Source organism: Citrus clementina, unplaced genomic scaffold (assembly GCF_000493195.1).
Source record: "Citrus clementina cultivar Clemenules unplaced genomic scaffold, Citrus_clementina_v1.0 scaffold_3, whole genome shotgun sequence".
Taxonomy (NCBI): Eukaryota; Viridiplantae; Streptophyta; class Magnoliopsida; order Sapindales; family Rutaceae; genus Citrus; species Citrus x clementina.
This window is the reverse complement of record NW_006262339.1, coordinates 12,211,481-12,232,859: the sequence shown is the minus strand read 5'-3', so window position 1 is coordinate 12,232,859 and position 21,379 is coordinate 12,211,481. Positions and strand designations below refer to the sequence as shown.

The 21,379-nt window shown below is 34.3% G+C and overlaps 3 protein-coding genes across 4 annotated transcripts in view; all 3 read right to left on the bottom strand.

The window, feature by feature from the left end:
* Positions 1–8,536: 8,536 nt before the first annotated feature.
* On the bottom strand, positions 8,537–9,998 carry LOC18048285 (protein PLASTID TRANSCRIPTIONALLY ACTIVE 7). Its single transcript, XM_006441071.2, has 4 exons — positions 9,908–9,998; positions 9,765–9,809; positions 9,599–9,673; positions 8,537–9,077 (listed from the first exon to the last, which is right to left on the bottom strand). Exons 1-4 carry the CDS (start codon positions 9,950–9,952, stop codon positions 8,742–8,744), a joined length of 501 nt encoding a protein of 166 aa, XP_006441134.1. The 5' UTR covers positions 9,953–9,998; the 3' UTR covers positions 8,537–8,741.
* A 2,551-nt stretch (positions 9,999–12,549) lies between these two features.
* Positions 12,550–18,347, bottom strand: LOC18047743 (nephrocystin-3). Of its 2 annotated transcripts, none has more exons than XM_024189243.1 (9): positions 18,243–18,347; positions 16,903–17,139; positions 16,405–16,678; positions 15,479–15,629; positions 14,477–14,699; positions 14,283–14,374; positions 13,926–14,061; positions 13,018–13,349; positions 12,550–12,815 (listed from the first exon to the last, which is right to left on the bottom strand). In XM_024189243.1, the coding sequence occupies exons 1-9, from the start codon at positions 18,290–18,292 to the stop codon at positions 12,565–12,567; spliced, it is 1,746 nt and encodes a 581-aa protein (XP_024045011.1). In that variant the 5' UTR covers positions 18,293–18,347; the 3' UTR covers positions 12,550–12,564. The 2 variants fall into 2 exon arrangements, with proteins under 2 accessions (XP_024045011.1, XP_024045013.1); XM_024189245.1 differs by having other exon boundaries at positions 12,675–12,815; positions 13,022–13,349.
* A 1,689-nt stretch (positions 18,348–20,036) lies between these two features.
* LOC18047742 (RNA-binding KH domain-containing protein RCF3) overlaps positions 20,037–21,379 on the bottom strand; it is a 5,247-nt gene continuing 3,904 nt past the window's right edge. The window contains exons 5-9 of the mRNA XM_006441068.2: positions 21,366–21,374; positions 20,998–21,077; positions 20,726–20,834; positions 20,505–20,631; positions 20,037–20,398 (exon numbers count right to left, since the gene is read on the bottom strand). Of these exons, the coding sequence (XP_006441131.2) occupies positions 20,382–20,398; positions 20,505–20,631; positions 20,726–20,834; positions 20,998–21,077; positions 21,366–21,374 (342 nt within the window). The 3' untranslated portion in view covers positions 20,037–20,381. The remainder of the gene's footprint in view (positions 20,399–20,504; positions 20,632–20,725; positions 20,835–20,997; positions 21,078–21,365; positions 21,375–21,379) is intronic.

The window sequence follows — 21,379 nt, the reverse complement described above, 5'->3', positions numbered from 1 at the left end:
AGTTTTTCTTAAAGCCAAATTTCTCCAAAAGAAGAAATTGAAAAAGAAAAACAAATTTCTAAAGAAATTTCAAAACTCTCTTCTCAAACTGTTGTTCTCTCTAGTGAAAGTTCATCTTCTCAAATTGTTCTTTCCCAACCAACATCTTCAAAGACAACTTCCGATTGGTATGATAAAACCCATTTCTAAAATATTTTAACTATGGAAGATGGTTTTTACCACACTGATCCTTTTCAAGCTATTTCAAAGTTTTTTCCCAAAGGCTGGTTTATCAAACCATGGGATTTGACAAAACCCCAGTCTTATTACCAAAGCATTTTAGAAGCCACTGAGTCTGTAAAATTCAAACATTTCTTTCTTAGTGAAACTCATTCAGAGCCAGCCTACTCTACGGCTACTATCTTAAAAGTTTTGAGTCCAAACCAGTGGGGTGATCAACTTCACAAATTCAAATCTTTCCCTCTAAATTTTCAAATGCATTTACCACATTGTTTGACCTATTCCTATTGGGACTATCAACAAGCCTGGTTTAACACATTCTTCATACAAAACCCAAAGAAATCATATTCATGGTTATTTTTTTTAATTCAAAAATAACCGTCCAGGGCTCCCAAACTGGTTTCAACATTGGTGGAACTTCTTTGGCCCAATACCCCAAATTCTAACTCCAAATGCTACCCATTGTCTAAACCTCTTCAAAACCCATTATGTCCCTTCTGAATCAAAGAAAAGATTTCCTCATTTTCTTTATTTCTGTACAAATTTCTTCCTACCATGGGTATGGATGTGGAATTTCAGATTTCATACCCAAGAAACCCAACTTATTATTCAAAGAACCTTCAAAGTAAAATGGTGGTCAAAATTTGATGAACAGGCCAAATTAACTGATACCCTTATCAGAAACTGGCTTTATTCCAAAGGCTTTCTACCACCAACCATAAAAAGTTCCAAAGCCCAACAAACCTTTCTTACCCAAAAATCCAAAGCCCAATCTCTTTTGGCCAGTGCCAAAACTGAAGATGAATATTTCAAAGTTATGGAGCAGCTTCTCACCTCAAGATCAAAGTCCTCAGTAGCAGATTCCTTTGATGACGATGATGAAGATGAAGAGTAATTATTCATTTCCATTGTAATTTCCAATCCCATTGTAATTTCCAATCATATTTTCTTTTTGAGTATATGTATGTATCTTCGGGTGGTCCCCTGGACACAAGTGAGAGCGCACATGTCTCTTCACCCGTATTATACTTATATTTTAAAGCTTGTATAATTTTGTTACAAAGATTACTGTTCGCTACAGCTTCGCTACAGTCTACAATAGAGAGTTCCAAAGATTACTGTATGCTACAGCTCCGCTACAGTCTACAGTTTAAAACTCATTTTGTATTTAATCTGGAGAAAGACTTAGACTCCTCAGATTTTTTTCGAACTCCTCTCTCTCTCTCTCAATCTTTAAACTTTCTCTCTCTCTGAGAATCAGGAATTTGAAGGCATCAAGGAAATTTCTCTGTTTACAGATTAGTTCCTGGTCTTCAGATTAATTTCCCATCTCTCTGTTTTATTTTTCAAAAGTATCAGTACAAAGAAATTCACATGTAAGAATTATAATTTTTCTTTTCAAAGCTTGTAAAGTTTAATTTTATGTATTTTAATTTTCCGCATTTAAATTTTCGCAATTTATTTTAAAGCACTTTCTGCAGACTGATCTGTATCAGATTTCCCTTACAACTGTTACGTTCCTCTGAGGCAACGAGACCAGATCTCAATCCTCAGTTGTATTCTTCTTTTCTCCCTCCTTCCATTCAGATCGCTATTTCTGGGATCCAGATCTAGTGATATCTTTGAGCCTTTAGATGTATGTTGTTGCTAGGCTTGCTTAAAGAGCTTTAATACTTAAAGCTGGTAAAAATATTTGAGTATATCGATGGGAATCCGACGACATAAATTCCAGAGGCGATCCTGAATAGGCGTTAGTCTGGTCTGCACTGTCGGTAAACGAGTCACGTACTTCAAATATCTAAAATTTGACTACTAAAATTTGATAAAGCCGTCCCGATCATAATCATAATAATTGTATCAATTTTCTTAATATTTGATTTCCAACGAAAGCACATCCATCCTTCGATCCTATTTCCTTCTGGTCATCTGGTCATCTGGTCATATATATATATATATTACGAACAAACATTGCCTAAAATCAAGTAATCAACCCTAAATCGTAAATCCTTAAAGATAGTGCATCAAGCATGAGATGCAGCTGCAGTGCACCTCTAATTCTCCAACACTTCAAGCCAACTGGCAACAGCCACCACCCACCGCTGCACAACACCTCCACGAACCTCCCTCGGTAAACTCTTTTCACTTATCACAAAGCACAGTCATAGCCACAGTCTCTATCATTTGGTCACCTTTTTAGTGGCAACTCTGTCATCACACATACCGCGCGTCGGCATCAACTCTTCTCACTTCTCATAAAGTATAGCCATCCCAGTCATAGTTTTCATCATTTCATCACCTCCTCAGCAGTAGCTCTGCCATCACAGCCATAAAGTATTGGCTTTTTTTTCTTTTTTGTTTGAAAAAAATGATATAATTATTACTATTATTAAGCATTATCTATTTTTTTTTCTTGGATGCTATGCTTGAATGATTATTTTCTATGAATAGGAGCTAAATTTAGGTTGGTTTTAAGTTAATTTGTTATAACATATTTATAATTATGTAATTTGTATGATTATTTATAATTATTTATTTTTCTTTTTGCAATAAATAGCAGTATGATGTCAGATAATGTAGAAATCATTTCATCAAATACTCCAAATTTATCCCATAATGTTGAAGATAACACAAATAATGAGGTTGAGAAAATTTTCTTGTCAATCGTGAATGATAAGAAGGGAAAAAAAGAAGAAGTGAAAAGCAATCAAAAGAATAAGAAAGTCTCTAAAGCTTGGGAGCACTTTTACAAAAATAATTGTTAATGGAGAACAAAAGGCAAAGTGCATACACTATAGTGCAAGTTTAAAAGCCAAATACAAATCAGGGACTATGAGTTTGAATAGAAACGTGGAATCTTGTTTTCTGAAGCATCAACAGAATATAGATGAAACACTTCAGGAAAGTCTCAAAGTAATTAAAAGAGAAGATCGAACTTGTCACATTGGCTATGGCAATTTCGATCAAAATATTTTATGGATTTTGATTGAGACAATGGTGATAATGCATAAGCTTCCACTTAGATTTGTATAATATAAAGGCTTTAGAGAAATGATAACACATGCCAACCCTGTGGTTAAGCCAATGAGTAGAAACACTTTGAAGTATAAGATTTTGAAGTTGTATCAAATCGAAAAGGTCAAGACTTTGCATTTGTTAGAGAAAAATCATGGTAGAGTGACTATTACTATGGATTTATTGACAGTTAGTAATTAGAATAAGGAATGTATGGCTGTCACAACACATTTCATTGACAACTCTTAGATTGCATTGTCGAATATTAAGGTTATTTGTCTATAACTTTTTATTTGCTTAATTTCTCTTTTAAATTTTCTATTACGTATATTTGATTTCTTTTCAAGTTTAAATTGTTATAATATTTTAAATTTGTGTATTTAACACTGACACTTGAATACTTGAGAGGTTTATTTACGTTTCAAGTCCCCATATTGATGATGCCCTTTCTAATGAGTTCGTTCAATGTCTGATAGATTGAAACATGGATAGATAGCTATCTTTTGTGACATTGAATAATTGTACCAAATGATGCGATAGTGGAGACGTTGTTAGTAAGGTTTGATACTAGTACTTTAATTTCTAATGGTAAATTTTTTCACAGGAGATGTACTGCTCATATATTGAACTTGATTGTGCGGGATGAGTTGAAAGTTATAGAAGCTGGGGTTGGAAAGATTAGGGAGAGCGTGAGTTACCGGACACAAACAACAAAAAAATTTGAAACTTTTGAGCTAGCTATTAGATAATTATAAATTAATTGTCATAAAAAAAAGTGAAGTTAGATTGTCCAACTCATTGGAACTCTACCTATGCCATCCTTGAGTAGCATTGATGTATAGAAGTGTTTTTTTTTTGTCACAGCAGCGTGAGCCTCAATATAAGAGCTTGCCAAGTGATAATGAGTGGGATTTGGTAGCCAGAATGGTGGACCATTTGAAATCATTTTACATGTTAAGGGAGATGTTTTTGGGTACAAAATTCGCCACTGCTGATTTGTTCTTTTCGTTGATATGTGAAACAAAAATGTCAATTAGTGGGTGGCGCACCTCTAATAAATTTTCTATTAGAATTACGGCTAATAAAATGGCTGAAAATTTTGAAAAATATTGGAATGAAATTTATTCGATGTTAGTTGCGGCTATTGTACTTGACCTAAGATATAAGATGTTGTTGATTGATTTTTATTTCCCAAAGATCTATGATGATACAACAGAGGAGCATATTGAGCGTGCACATAAGCTTTGTCATGATTTAGTAAAAGAATATGAATTGAAGGCTATGGTTGTGAGTGGTGGGCAAGATGTTGGATCAGAAATTGTTCATTTGAAGTCTTCTTCGAGTCTGAATCTGTATTGGGATGTAGATGAGTTTGAAACATTCTGAAGCCAAAATAAGCGTATTAAGGTGACTAAGCCAGAGTTGGATAGGTATTTAGATAAGGAATTATTGGATGCTACTCCAAACTTTGATATTTTAGCTTTTTGGAAGATGTACATAGGCCAATATCCTATTTTAGGTAAGTTGGTCAAGGATATCTTATCCATTCTTGTATCCATTATTGCCTCTGAGCCAACTTTTAGTACTAAAGGTAGATTTTTTAGTCCATATCGTAGTAAAATTCATCCTGACACTTTGGAATCTTTAATGTGTACTCAAAATTGGATTTGGGGTTTTACAACTCAAGGTATAAAGTTATTAATTATATTATAATAGTATTTATTTGCTTAAAATGCTTTTGAATCTTAATGTGTTATTTTTGTTGCTATATGGTGTTTCGAAATATGAGATTTTTACTGAGGAGGTAATTTCAAATGATAATGATAGGGCACAATCATTGAGCAGGATGACATGAAGTTGTTATTTACTTATTGTTTTATGAATTATTTTGGTTGTTAGACATTTTAGGATTTTCATATGTTATGTTGGTAATTGATATTGTAGTTATGAACTTATGACATGTTGGATGATTACATTTATTTAGATTTATTTGGTGATTATTGTGATGTTGAATTTAAATTTTTGATAGAGATTGAATGAATTTATGCTAGAGATTGAATGAATTTAAGTAGTAGATAGTAGATTGAAACAATTTTTACTTATTATTTACGTAAAATTTACAAAGTAGATTGAAATATTTTAGTTGAGATGTTGAAATAATCTGTTACAGGGCTTTTTTTTTTTCTCTTTTAATTCAGTTCATATGTGGGCAAGGAAAGCTCGGATTAAAAATCCATGCCCGAGAGGTGCTGGACTTGACGGGCCTGCATGTGAAAAATCCGGACATGAATTTGGCTATGGGCAGTTGCTTTATTAATCCGATGCCAGTCATAGGCAGGTTCAGATCTGACCCAAACCCAGATTTTTGCCAACCTATTTCCCTCATTCTTTCTCTTTGTTCTATGAAGCTCTTCAATTGTAACTGCTACAACATCAGGCTTTCCACATTCTAAGTACTGCTATCTCAATTCGTCAGCTTCTTGCATTAATGATTCCTCCTATAACTTTGCTACATGGTTCACCTCCATTGGCTTTATCTCGTTTGATTTATCCATTTGGGTTAAACCCAATACAAAATGCTTATCCGGGTCTGGATTGCTTTGTTGCACTTTCTGTCTTGGTTGTGGTTGTATCTGAGCATCTGGGTTTACATTGGCTACATTCGGTCGATCATTCCTCTTATTCCTTCTATTTTTGTCTCTTTAAAGCTTAACCAGTTCAGATGGTGTTGGCAATTTCATCCATCCCCCATAAATAAGTTTCTTTTTTTGTTGCTTGTACTTGATGCATTCTCTGAATTGATGTCCAATCAGTCCACTGCAAAAGCAAAAATCTAAAAGCTTCTCATACTTTGCAAGCATCGAAATATCTTCCTCGCCTTTCCGTTTCAGTGTTAAGATTCTCTTCAAAGGTTTAGTGATGTCCATTGAGATTATCATCTGAGCGAAAAGGCCAATACACTCTCCTTCTTCATCAGTCTCTACTTCCTCCACTAATCCAATCTTCTCCCCCAATTTTTCAATAGCTTCTTTGACCATACACTTAGAGTGTGTTTAGGATTGAGGTGCTGTAACTTTAAAGCTACAGCTACTGTGAAAAAAAAACTGTAATTATGAAACAACATTTAATAATATATAATAAATATAAATTTTATATTATACAAATGAAAAATCATATCAATATACCTTAAAAGCTACAGCAGCTAGTGTTTACCAAACACTTTAATACTGTAGCTTTTAAGCTACAGCTGCCCAACCTCAATCCCAAACGCACCCTTAATAAGCACACCATGAATTTACACCTAAAAAGATGTATATGTGAAAGGTTGTCGCTTTATGCTTTCTATTCCCACCGGCTCTACAAGCACAATCATAGCATTGTCAAAATGTCATGGCCCCTCTATCAACACTCTTTTTATCCTGTTCCGTAACAAACTTAAACACGAAAATATTCTCTATTCACATATCTATTAAGAGGTGTCTTGCCCACAAGACAGTGAGCTGCTATCCTGTCTTCTTGCATTTTCATTCCGCCAACGAAAACAACCGCATCCCTTCCTTCTCCTTCAGAGTGATAGACTTACATCTACAAACGAGCTCCTATGTATCCATTTTATTCTTTCGTATTTAAACCTCAATTAATTGCCCTCACCAATCCATGTTCTCCAGACCTCCACTTTAAGCATTTCATATAGGAGCATCTGCAAAAAGCTCTTCAAATAAGATTTTATTACTTATTTAAAGAATCACATCAACATTTAAAACTTCGAAAGACATACTAATTAAGATTCTTCAAATAAAAAATGATTCTTTTTCTTTAATTTTGTAAAGTTACTCTCTGTCTCTTTAATTTATATTTTATTACTTTTTGTTGGAGAGAGAGAAGTGTTTTAATTACTATTTATTTTTTCTTTAAAAAAATATTTATTTGATTAAAATAATATTAACTTATTTTTATTTAAAAAATCTTTTAGAGAATAACATATTTTTTTACTCTTCTTTTTACTACATAAGTAAGTAAATAAATATTTAAAAAATAAAATTAATAGAATTTTTTAAAAATGCTCTAAGAAATCAACTACCACACATAAAAAATAAAACTTCTTATACTTAATTTCCCTTACAATAAATCACTAACTTATAATAATAAAAAAACACCCAACATTTGACTGACGTGTTGGGTTATGACAATCCCACACCCTCCCATACTGCGGGTTTTAGTTTTTTTTTTAAGGGAGAAAAAGAGCTCCCATAAGAAGAAAAAAGTTTTAAATTAGTGTAAATCATTATATATATATATATATATTTAAAAAAATTGGCGTAAGTGGGCTTTAGATGGAGCTCATTAGTGGAGCTCGTAAGTTTATATTTTAGTGGCAACTGCTATTTTAGTACATAATTGTCCTACACAAATTGTTCAGTACAACCTATCACGCGTCAAGTCTTTGGTCCTTTTGGGGACATAAAGATAAAATTATAATATTTCCCTTTCGTGTTCGATCTTATGTGGCAAAACCAAGAAAGGTTCTTAAAAATCACTTCACCAAGTCCTGGGGATTGTTTGTATTTAACTTAAAATCTGAGTTAAACTTTCAACATATGTCAATAGAAATACTAGGGTATTTTAGAAGAGAGTAATGTTATCCTTACCCACTTTAAATATTTCACTACAATACTTAATAATGTGATATTCTATATGTCATTTATGGAATGAATTATAAAAATAATAAGTCAATAATTAATAATAGAAGCAATTAACCCTATATATATATATATGATATTAAATGATTGATGATACACCACTGAATATCCCAACTAAATATTTAAACCTAATAAAAATAATTCTGTTATAGTTTTTTGTTTATTAATACATCTTAATTTATACTTTTTTATATTTTAATAAATTGAAGATGCCTTTACAAAAAATTATTCTTGTACTATAAAGAGAAACAATTATTCTTGTACCGTAAAGAAAAGCAGTTAAGTGTTAGGAGAAGCAGTTAAGTTGCAGTATTATGAAAAACATGATCAAATTTGCCTTTAGAATAGAAAGAGCATTGATAATAAAATAAATAAATAAAAGGGAAAAGAGTTTTGAGTAGCAAAATTTGTTTATTTTAGGAGCTATATGACATTTAGCAAGGATTATCTTCCAACATTTTAAAGAGGTTACCACTTACCAGTAAGTTTTCCAAGGGCTCATTTTTCCGTCATTGCCTCCTATAGTCATCATATATCAAAGGAGATTGGAGACAATAAGTAAAAGAGATTAAGAATTTACTTTGTACTTAAATAAACCATCAAAATTTTCAAATAAAAATCAACAAGCCTGTTTACTTTTAAACCTTTCATACGAGGTAAGGCAATATGCTTGTTGATTCAGGAGCCACTAAAATGGCTTTAACTTTCAGTAACCCAGAGTACAGATTAACTAAATATCTTCAAGACAATGGAAATCACAAAAATTTTTAACTTTTAGCTAACATTCTAGTACAAAATATCTTCCTTCGCTTATGTGAATTCTTCCCTTATGTACGTAGGGCCTGGCTTGAAAGGATCAGTTTCCTCGTATGCATCCGGCCGGTAGAACCCTAAATCATTAACACGGTTACTGAGTGCATGAAGGATGGCTTTCTTCTTACCTCCATATTCATTCCGGTTTCTCTTAACATATGCTGTAGCCTCAGCGGCTATCTCATTCACAAAATCATATCGATTATCCTCTAATAGCAACAGCCGCTCAATGTCCATCGTCAATAGCTTTCCCCCTTCTTTTATCTTTCTCTCTTGCTCCTCCAAGAAAGGAATTCTCTCCAAACTGTACCTCAACATGTCATCCTTCTTTGACTGAAACAAAGATAACTTTTCCGTAAGCATTTTTCCATGATTATATACAGCACAAGAAATCAGCAGAGCTGCACTTCGCACCAATTGACTGCTTGAACACAATCAAATTTTATCCATCATAAATGCAATCATTAATTCCCAATTATGAATACGCAAACATAGCACGCAAAATCCCCAATCAGAACCTCAACAGAACTTGCCAATATTTTCCAGAGGCTCATCAAGGCTTATACAAAGCCAGTATATTAAATTGGAGCAAAATTATAAATTATTTGACAACTGTACAGTCATTAGAAATGGAAGGAACTTTTTCAGCATTTGGAGAGCTTCAGTTAAATTTCTTCTTTTTTTTTTAATTCAATTTTTTTTAATTATTATTATTTTAAGAACTTCCTCTAATGAAATTTCTTAGTCACTGATCTTATTTCATTTCCCTAAAACTAGTTGAATAGTTATTAATCCTTTAGTGTAAAGAAACAAGCGGCGATATAGAAGAATTATGCAACTAAAATATTTAGTACCAATTTTCTTCGCCGCCAAACACGCCGACCACGACCGTCGTTTCTGAGCTGCGACGTAATCTGAAAACAATTCGACTAAAAACCAAAAAGCAAAATAAAATAAAATAAAAATTAGAAACGAATTACGAGTTTTCGAATATGAGAAAAGATCATTAAAAACTGAAACCTTTAGGTTTAAACCGCGGAAAACTCCTGCTCCTGAATCTATCCTCTGCACATAAAATGAAAACAAATAATTAAGCTGAATTAAATAATGGAAAATTTTTTTACAGAAAGAAAACTAGGATTCTAAAAATATGACTATATTACCGGCAAGGTTGAGAGAGAAATGAAAGCTGAAGTGGAAGTAGCCATTGCTGGGTTAAGTCGATTGTAATATAATGCGTAATTTCAGATAAACCAATACTAACCAGAACGTGATCCTGCTTTTGACTTGACCCGTGTCTCGATAAACCGACCCTACCCGACCTGATAACATTTGCAAAATCTCAAGTCACAATATCCACACACAACATTAGCATTTCACCAACTTTTGGGATGAAAATATGGATACGAGTCTATTTGTTCAATCAAATTACTTATTTATTATTAAATTTTTAAAAAGTTTCTAATTTTTAAATTAAAAGGTTAGTTATGCTATTATATTTGATAGTGAGACAAAAAATTATTAAAAGTGGAAAAATAATGGTAGAGGTGACCTTAACTTTTTCACTCTTTTACTTTTTTTTTTCCGCTTCAATAATTAAATTCATGTGCGAAAGTATTATTGTATAGTTTTAAGTATTATTATTTTCCTTCTCTCATTAAAAAAGGGTATAACCTGCATTAGTTGAGGTTGGCAGCAGTTCCATAAAATTCCTTTCGGTTTGAAGCAATTTTAATAGGCAAAAAAAATTTTCTCCTTTCAATTTGTAGTTATGTTTGTCAACAGGAGTTGTCCTAAGTTAAGTTTGAGTATTATATCTTAGAGTACATATTATACTTAGGCTTAATGTGATCGTGTACTTATACCCATGCGGCATTATATTATTGGCTATTATTTGTCTCCTTTCAAAATTTGGATGCTAACTACAATCAATTAAATTGTTTATGTTTGGTTGCAAGAAATGGGAGGAGGGGAGAGGAATCGAAAAGAGAGAGGGGCAGAGAAAATGATAAAATAAAATAAATAAATAAATCATTTTCAATTTTAGTTATTTGGTTTGAAATGGAATCATTTCTTCTTCTCTTATTTCTTTCCTCATTCATCTTTCCTCTTTTCTTCTCCACTTCTCTCTTTCCTTTCTTCAAACCACTGTACTCAAATTTTCAATAGTGATAATATATGCCCCACCATCCAAAGTACCAGCCTCTTCTAGTACCAGTAGGACAACAAACTTCTTGCATGCTTTTGAGTTATGGTTTCTAAAGTTTGATAGGGGGATGATTCAAATGGTTGGATTTATAGGGCAGAACAGTACTTTGAATGTCATTCTACCTGGAGCAACTGCAATGAAACCGTTGATTTACAAAAAATAATAATAATAATAAGGGCCTGTCTGTTAATTGAGCAGTGTTCTTGAGAGCATTACTTGAGGTTTTGGGCCTTCATAATTTGATGATGCCTCAAGAGGCATTATCACAATTGAAGCAAATTCCTACTGCACAGGCCTATCAAGAGAAGTTTGAACTTTCTGAATTGAAGCAAATTTCCACTGCACAGGCCTATCAAAAATCGCCGGAGCATTTTTGACTGGTTGTTGTTTTGGAGGATCAGTGGATGAAATACGTCTAGAGGTTAAAATACAAAAGCCCCTGCTCCTCATTCACTTGCATTGTTCTTGCTCAACTTGTGGCCCAAGGTTTGTTAGGATCTCAACCAAGCAACTCAATTCTATCAACATATGAATTCTTGAGTTGAAGTGAAGGAGCGTAAAGAACATGGCGTTTGATCCTAAATGTCAGTCTTCAAAGGTTCTCACATCCGAAGTGAAGATGGTAGAAGCAATCATTGTGTGATTTGTAAGTTTACTAATAAACTCATAATCTCTTGTATTTAGAATGTATTGTTGTTTTATTGTGTTGTGCAACTATTGTAATCTTCTTTTACTATTATTACGTTTAATTTAGGATGATAAATTTGGATTTTGTACGATGTTAACTTTGTTTTATTACTATTCCATTTTGCTCGATTTTTGTTTATTGTAAACAGATCCATTTTCGAACCGGTGTTTCATGAACTAGTTGAGATCAATCCACCGAATTTCGAATCAATCCACGTAGAATTCAATTCACGAATGCGTTTTGTACCATCTCAAAAGATATGACACGGTCATAACTTGTAAGTTTACTGATAAATTTATGGCCGTCTCATAATGGAATCATCGGTTCTTAATATATTTTCAGGCACATTTTAGTACCACTAAATTGCTTCAAGAATAAAACTAATCAGACTCTTCCATTACATGCCTCCTCATCCAATCACCTTTCATACAGTCTCTGAGTCCAAATTCCTTAAATAAAACAAATGTTGGAGCGTTTTGACCATCTAAATTAATTTTGCAAACTTACCCACATCCACCCGAAAGAAAAATACACAAACACACACCCTAGAATTCCTTCTTCAGAGCGAGGCACAAAATATCTCTTGCTACCAACATCAAAGTTCTTGGAAATGGACAGATGTTAAATTGGTGTTACTAGCGTTTTATCAAGTCATTGCCGCTGGATTATTGGTTCAGGTAAAGAAGTCAAATTCTGGAAAGACAACTGTACTACCCGTTATGGACCTGTCTAACTCACTGAATAATTATCTACCCTCTTTCCCCAAGATGGAGTCCATAATCAGAGAGTACGCTAGTGGATTTCAGCCTTGCTCTATTCTAAAAAGTTTATGGCTAAAGATTGCTTTGCAGATCATGGAAAATGCACACAAAATAATCAATTATAAGTTAGGAAGTGGTATAAAATAAAATAAAAATATGCCCTTAATACTGAACTTTTTGTTTGTATTTCATCCTAAGGTTGGACAATCTTTTCTTCAAGGGAAATTTCTCCTCTTTTCTCCCTAGTTTGTCTAAATAGGAAACAACTTTTTTCAGGGTTAACATTACCTCCTCACTCTCACTACCAAATTCTCTCTCTTGAATTCTTAGAACCCTCTTGAGCAGCTCCAGTAACTTGGTGTCATCCTCACCTAATCTGGTCTGAATAGAGACCAGACAGTCAAGAGCTTCCCCTGCCATTTGAATCAAATAACATTAAGTAGACACAAAAGCATTGGGACAACACACAATAATGTTTTCCAGCTTTATTTGCTTCTTAAAACACTGCCAGAATGGATTATTTTATGTCATGGCTAATGACCAACCATAACTAAATTTTATATAACAACAGACAAAACCAAACCAAACCAAACAAAACAAAACAAAAAAGCTTACCAACCGGAAGTGAATCCTTCCCAAATGCAATCTCCCTGATGTACAGAGCCTCCAGAACTAGCTTCTCAGCTTCTTTATCGCGATTTAAATGGTAAAGAGTGATGCCAAGATGCAGCATCGGGAAGGATATGGACTGATCATCAGGCCCAAAAGTGTTTGTCATGATGTCCAAGCATATCCTCAGCAGACGCTCGGCCTCAACAAAATTCTTTGAGCGTGAATAGGAGGCTGCAAGGTTTAAAAGGTGAGTAACAAAGCTGGGATGTTCTTTTCCTTTATACTTCTCAGTGATCAACAAGCATTCCTCCAGTAGCTCCCGGCCTTCTTGTCCTCTGGGGGTTGCCAAATTAAAACAGAAGCAATATATGATTGTTATAAGAAGCTTAAGAAACTGCAAGAGAAAAGAAATTCCAGGGAAATAGATCGCAGCACATCAATTCTATTCCTCCACAACAATTTGACTATAATAACTAGTAAGTGACCCCGTGATTGCTTGGTGCAAAAAATATAGTAGATTCCAACATAATTACCTCTCTCAATTCCTACGACAAAGATAACCAAGCATAACATTATCTAGGAAAACCATCTGGACTCCAGATACTAATTTAAGATAGCTGTTTAAGGCGCATCAGAGGCACGACTGAAAGCCCTTAAGCATATAATTGCAAGTCTAACTCCAAAACTCGAAAAACAGATTTGATAATCAAGAGACCTCATGATCTTCGTGATCTAATGATGTGCAACATCTAGTACCATTCTTAGCCTACAGAGTGGTGTTCTAAAATGTGAAGACGGGTGAGAGTCAAAGCACATTAAGGTTTCAATAGCAAAAATCAAGAAATTACATAAAAGATGCTAGCCAAAATTCAACTGTGCATTCATATTCACATTGTAGATCCAATATTTACCTTCCTACAATATGAAGTAACTCCGCCAAGTCAATCCTCATATTCTCCATTATGCTGTCATCTAAAGACATATAATTTGAATCCTTGATCACTCTAAGAGCTTTCTTATACAATTCAATGGCTTCTTCTGCATTCCCTGCATGGATTGGTACATGAAGTCATACTTTAACTATGGAAATGAATAAACTACTCTAGATTATTTAGAGCAACTTACGAAACACGGAAACATAATGAACTTAGAATCCTATTATAAATGCATTAACGTTCCAGATGATACCACAATGAACTCATCAAACTAGAATTTCCAACTAAACATTCCACTATCCAAGAGAGAGAAAAAGAAAGTACAAAACTTACCATTTGCGCATTTTGCATGGGCTAGGGAACACATAGCCATTCCAACTCTCCCATCATTTTCTCCATATACCTTTGTATATATCTTTAAAATTCTGTAAGGGAATGGATAAAAGGTGAATAATCAAATCTGAATTTACAACCCCTTCATACCTCCTCCCCACCCCATGCTAAAAAGGAAAAAGAAGGAAACCAACCTGCTAAAAACACTTTCTGCATCCACAGCTTTTCCTTCCTTGATAAAAAGACTGCCAAGACTGAATAAAGGTAGCACCAAATCAGCACTTTCAGTGCCTCTGTTCAACTCCAAGATGGTAATCACACGATGGTAGATTTCTACTGCTTTTGTGGCTCTCCCTATAGAACCAAGAACTTTTGCCATCCCCAACAATGATGTGACTAGAAGAATACTAGTTTTTCCTGGCCAAAAGAGAATTGTTTACTGACTTGATGCTCTATTAAACAGTTCAAGGAAAATCTAAAAGATGGCATGGTTGTAAGAAGAGCAACCAAAATTACAAACAATGTCAATCCCAAGAGTCACTTAATGCTCGGTGAGGAAGATGTGACCTCTATCCTACATGCCTATGGCAATATATCATCTAAAGCAGCAGAGTAATAGAACTGTTTCTGCTGAACTGGAAATTTTTTCCAAAAGCAGGCAAAATTCTGTGATATGCTTGCTAATAAAGCTCAAAATCATTTTGAACCAAGTTAGATCATAATATCATTGGAAGGAGGAATAGGCATCAACTTGGTGTTCAGACCTAGAGTAACATGTACAAACAAAACTCCAATACTAAAAACAAGTAAGTCCAGAATGATGCTAAATTTTCCGAAAAAGCAAGGAATTTGGACTGGAATTTTTGAAGATTTTAGCATTTTGCGGCATACATTTCAAACTGTAAATGAATGTTTTCGCAAATTTTTTATGACTACTTTTTTTTCTGGTGCCAAGTTTAGTTTGATTCCTAGCTTCCATACAAAATTTTACCTTTAACTGAAACGCTAAAATCCAACCAATTTAAAAATGTTGGATTATTGTGGTTCATTACAAAGAATCAGAGAAATAGCTAGCAACTATAGTCCATAGAACTTAAAAGTCAGTCACCCAACTAACGTTGAAGCTTTTATGCAACTCCAAAAGAGTAAATTTAAAAGAGAGTGCAAAGACATTGAGGTTTCAAGGTCGCACTTACCATATCTACTCTCTAAAACGTTAATAACCCTCTGATACACGAGCATGGATTTCTCATAATTCTCCAAAGTTGAATACATACTTCCCATATGCATCAGTATTGCATCTAGAAGGGGTTCGTCATCCTTTAGACTATCAACAATCCCACTCATCTGGCCATGCAGAAAAAGTAAAAAGCTAAAAACCCAATTTTACATGGGATCTCAAACTCTCAAACTCAGAAGCAACAAGCATGAGAACTTCCATGTTGATGCAGCATGTACAAATATAAAAACAAAATGGTTCTGAATACGAAAATAAAGTTCCCCAAAAAACTAAGTTTTCACAAAATTCAAGGTCAAAAATAAAAAATTTCGCTAACAAATAACCACATTATGCTAAAAGAAACTAGATACATAAGACTAGATTCAGAGGACTGAATGTTTCATTACTGCTTCCTCAGTTTCATCATACACACATTTTGTTTCTCTTGAAAAAGAAAATTACGATGTCCAAAACAGCCTACAAGAAATTTATATGCAAAAATCTTCTCTATAAATGCCTGCCATTCAGCATCATCTGATAATCCATACCTACAATCAACCAGAATGAAAATTTAAGAAAAGAAAGAAAGGCCAATGAACTCTGACTCTCATAAGAGTGATCACCACGAACACCTATAATAAACCACAAACACCGAGATTGATAATAAACAATCAAAATGGGCTTTTGTTTTTCATTATTTTCATTGGAAAAACTTTAACCAATGCCTCCACCTCCTTCCCTATGAAAGTTGTACCCACCCAAAGGGAACCCCATCAATAAGTTACCAGATTACCTGTAAGTAATTTTACTTTTTGTAGGTCCATGACAGACGTTGACAGTATCTAATAGCTCGAAACAAATGAGTTCAGGGTAATAATATAACATGCAAGGGAAGGAAATTACCATATCCAGAAGAGACTGTACAAACTTCAAGTCTCCAATATAGACGTATCCCAAAGCTATAATGTCAAGAATTGCAACTTCTTCAATGCCTTTATTGCCTGCATTGATCTGTTCTTTCACAGCTTCGTAATTTGCTTGAAGCAAGTCAATGGCATCATTTTTGTTCCCCATCATAATCATCGATTTAACTTCATTAAATAACTCTAGCAACTGTCTCTCAAAATCATTCATACCATCCCAAAGGTTACTTGAGTGGTCATGCAACGTTTTAGACCTGCTAATTGATGATTTCAGGTGGTAATTTTTTCTATTGTGAAACTACGCACATTGTCAATGCCTTTAGCATTTAGAATTATCTAAACAAACCAATGCTTTTCTCAAGACATAATTATCAATTCTTACTTACATGTCTACATAGTACACATTTTAGATGTTCAAGAAAAAATAACAAGCATTGGTAACATCCAGAGAATGATGTATATTATAGCGAGATCTAACCTCGCAAAGTCATTTGGAGCTGAAAAACCAGAAGACACATGATGTTTTTGGTCTTCTGTATCAACCTCTAATGAACCAACTGAAGCAAATCGTTTCAACGCCCAAAAGCGGACAATGGCTTTACAAGGTATCATGTAAAGCTTGACTTTGCATTTCTGCATTTGCAGACAAATTGGGAAGTGTGTACGACCATTCTGCCAAATTCCTGAAGGCAAGCATAGACCCACTTGGCTCTTCCTGAAACGTTCACATTAAAACATAAAGGTGGTACAATGCTAGTAGTATTAGGGAAAGTAACATTCCAATAAGGTTATAACACTCTCCAACCTTTAACTCTAACAAATATCAATGCATACATAAAAAAAGGGATAAAAATCTAAATGAAGTCACAAGGCTTGCGAGTGTTGATTGATTCAACTGGTAAAACCTCTTGGGATGGTATAAGTGGTTTGAAGTTCGAGCCCCACTCACAGCAGGGTTTAGTTTACACTTATATGATACTCAGAAACTATTTTTAAATAAAAGAAACAAGGTAGAGGCTAGCACTTTGAATGGAACAGTTTTCGATAAAGCAAGGAATCTCTAAACCCACTAAAGTTGCAAAAGATAAACTCCGAGAAGTATAAGAAGACAGATTAACAAATAATCTCTGAATGAGACTTGCTTTGTTCTTTGCAAAACTAAACAGGGACATAGGTCTTCACCAAAATAATCACTGATTGACGACACCTCTTCATGGCACCTATTTTAAATATGTCATTTTCGAATGAAAAGTGTATTTTCCTTGTTTTGATCCTCAAAAATACAGTTCTTTGACAAAGACGGACTCGGCATTCTTAACCAGTAACCACATTGACTACCGCGTGTCATCCACCAAGATTACTTAACTCCAGGTGAAATCAACATAACATACAAATGAAATTTACAAATTCACCATCCAACCCAATATATCGCATTAAGTTCTTTATAACAATGTCAACACTTCAAGTTACCAGCAAGAAATTCGCTAAGCAGCACCTAGCAGACACTCCAAATTGCTTGTTCACAGTTCATTTCAATAAAATTATAGCTCCTCTTCACGAATCTTTTTTTTTAAACCAAAAATCAACAAATGAAGAACTCTAAAAACTTAAACTGTATAAAATATAATAAATAAATAGAAAAACAAAGGAAGAATCAAAGAGTAACAAATTATCACTTTTGACAAATAGATAACCGGATAAAATAGAACAAGAATGTCATAATTTAAGTAATAGCAAGACAGAAAGACATTGAATAAATGAAACAGCAAACGAATATTAATCAATAAACAGACTAAAAAAGTAGGAAAAAAAGGGTACCGGTGGTTGGAGAATGATGGAGAGGGAACCGCAAGGAAGGAAGCTGCCATTGAAGAGGTTGGAGTCGCGTTGCCAAATGCCAAGCAGAGAAGAAGCTCAATATTGTAAAAGAAGATAATTGTATAATGAGTCCATACACACAACTAGTCATGAACGAACTCTCCTTTCTGGGCCTGGGCTTGTCATGGGCTTTAAACACATGAGCCACTTGAGCCCACCCCATTCATTATTATTATGTTTTTTCTTTTTCTTTTTTTCTTTGCAGTGTGACAATTTTAGCCTCGAGTAAATGAGAATTCATTTCCCTGCAAATAAGGTTTGATTTCTTGTGGACGTTTAAACCACTCATTTTTGAGAGCTTGCTAGTTGCTATGTTACAGCTTCTACAAGTAACATAGCCAATGGGAATCTTCCGCGGGTGTTGGTGCTGATGCAACCTAGGCAAGAGATTGATGCAAGGTCAAAATGCCATTGCCAAAGGCTGTTAGTTGCAGCTTCTGCAACTTAGCCGTGTCCTCATTTTTGTGGGTTACCGAAACATGCTTCTTGAAAATTTCCCATCTGTTGACTACTGTTGTTATCTAAATGGAGTGTGTGTGTACATCTTAAGCCAACTTTCGTGGTGACTTTATATAATTCTAGCTTGCAATTATTATATTAAATTGTGCGTCCCTTAAGCCAACTTTAGCAACGAGCTTTCATCCTGTTCCTGTCCTCTCGGACGACGTGTCCTTACTAACCATAACGATTATGCCACTAAAATCAAAGTTGAAGTGCATCATTTATTTTTACTCAATAATAAAATATACCCTGTCAAGTTGTTATTAGATTTGTGGCCCAACTACGGTGAGTTGGTATTGTACCTTCATTGGAGCTCTTTTCCATCAAAAAGAAATATAAAATAAAGATAATTTTTTTTAAATATTATTAAGAAGAGTGAATTATTGATTTTTTTTTCGAATTATATGAAGTTATTGTTGATATTATATTTTTATATTAGAGACGAATACTATTGTTTATATTATATTAAAGAGAATACTGATATATTTACAAACAGATAATAACTTCTCAAATTTTAACCCTCTTTAATATTTAAAGAAAGTTTATTCTACTCACATTTCGAAATAGAATGAAAAAAACGGTAAAGGCCCCCTAAGCATGGCTCTACCACACCAATGGGCCTTTGGTCCAGTGGGAGAGCCCTTGCACTTAGAATAATGAGTGCAAGGGTTCGAGCCTCCACAAAAGCATTTATGGGGCTTATTTACAATCCTTCCTTAATTATCACATAATTGAGTGGAGCCAGTCTATTCCTCACGAAATGTGAGTAGAGTGAACAGCCCTCGAATATTTGAGAGGGTTTGAAGAATTTGGACAGCGCTTCAGAGGAGTACATGCCACGATGAAGGTCCCAATTGTAGAATCTATGTGTAAATATTAATTATAATACCTACAGTCCTGTATAAACAGTATTAAAAAAAAAGCATGAAGAATTTGGACAGCGCTTCAGAGGAGTACATGCCACGATGAAGGTCCCAATTGTAGAATCTATGTGTAAATATTAATTATAATACCTACAGTCCTGTATAAACAGTATTAAAAAAAAAGCATGACTACCACTCGGCCAGAGTGGTGTGAATTTTCGAGAATCGAGTTAGTCTTAGTAAATTTAGATTGTAAATTCGTAACCATTCAAAAAAAAAACAAAGGGGAATCGTAATAGGTTACTAGTTTAAACGGGGCTGGCAAAAGAAATGAAAGAAAGAAAAAGAAACAAAAGCAATCATAAGAGGACCAAAAGGGACAGATACAGTGCACAATCTAATTTAAAAGTTACACTAAGAAAGTTCCAGGAAAGGCACCAAGCCCTGTTGGGATGCATCAAATTCTATAAAATGCAAATGCAGTACATGTAAAAAGCAAAGAGGTAACAAGATTACAGGAAATACAAAATACTACAATGTTGTATTTGGTACAGGAAAATTTAAGCTCCAAAAGGAAACTTTGATAAGAGCTCACTAAGTAACATTTACAGTCGAACTCTAGAAAACTTGTCACCCAAAACAGCTGCTGAGCGGATATGTAATACATACTTTATCTTATATAAACAAGTTGTCCTCATGTGGCCAGCTCCAAGTTCTAGTCTGCATCTTGCGCTGAATCAAAGAAAATAGGCCATGCATTATTCCAAAGGAGACCCAAAACAAAGACTTGCACGTCCACACACACCGACAGACAAGAGGGATGAATAGAGAGACTTACTGCTCAAAATAAACCCTTGAAGCACGCTCTGGGCTCTCTCAACCTGCTCTGGAGTGCCAGATATTTGAATGATCTTTTGTGTCCCCTCTGGTTGACCTTCTACAAGGGACACAGAGGCACCAGACATCTGTTTGCATAAACAGATAAAAAGATCAACTACTTCATCTGAGGTAAACTTTGACAAAATTAAATAGGTTGATTAAATGCAAGAGTAGGCTCACCTCACTGAAACGAGTAAGCAAAGTTTTCGACTTTGTAATAAGTTTGGGAACAGCATAATCCGGTAAGACGACTTCCAGTGTGCTCCTAGTGACAAGCGGTAGTGGGACTCTGATAAAAAAATAAAAAAATAAATAAGATATAAGTACAACACACTTTGATTATTAATGTAATACTTACAAAAAGATCTCTAGTATATTTTCACGTAGATTTTATGTATGGCTACTTAATTTATAGAAGGCCTAACAGAAAAAACAAAGCAGAAATATGGTACCTATTAATTACAGTTGGCACATCTTCACGTCGTTCACTCTCATTCTGCTTCACAGTTTCACTGACAGACCCTGCAGCTTCCTGCAAAACCAAGGGCAACTTAGCAGAAAATAAACAACAGAATACAAAACTGATTTACCAGATATAAATCTTCCAAGGGCAGTTCATCATGCAGCAAGGAAGATGAATTGTAAAATTTCTAAAGGGAAAACAGTTATTCCATGCTCCTTTTTCTATCCTGACTTAAAAATTTGTGCTGAGGATAAGTTGGGCTAACTACAGATCCACCTTTCCTAGAAACCAGATATATCAAGCACAATTTGACTGTTAAACCTACAGTGTTCATAAAAGAAGTCCATCAGTACCAACCTTTGATGGCTGTG

Coding starts and splice junctions, on each gene's coding strand:
- LOC18047743 (XM_024189243.1), bottom strand. CDS start 18,292: ATGGCAGCTTCCTTCCTTGCGGTTCCCTCTCCATCATTCTCCAACCAC. Junction 15,630..16,404: donor TACAGTCTCTTCTGGATATG/GTAATTTCCTTC, acceptor CTGCATGGCCAG/ATGAGTGGGATTGTTGATAG. Junction 14,062..14,282: donor CCATGCAAAATGCGCAAATG/GTAAGTTTTGTA, acceptor CAATCCATGCAG/GGAATGCAGAAGAAGCCATT.
- LOC18048285 (XM_006441071.2), bottom strand. CDS start 9,952: ATGGCTACTTCCACTTCAGCTTTCATTTCTCTCTCAACCTTGCCG. Junction 9,674..9,764: donor TCCGCGGTTTAAACCTAAAG/GTTTCAGTTTTT, acceptor TTTGGTTTTTAG/TCGAATTGTTTTCAGATTAC. Junction 9,078..9,598: donor TTTGGCGGCGAAGAAAATTG/GTACTAAATATT, acceptor TCTTTGTTTCAG/TCAAAGAAGGATGACATGTT.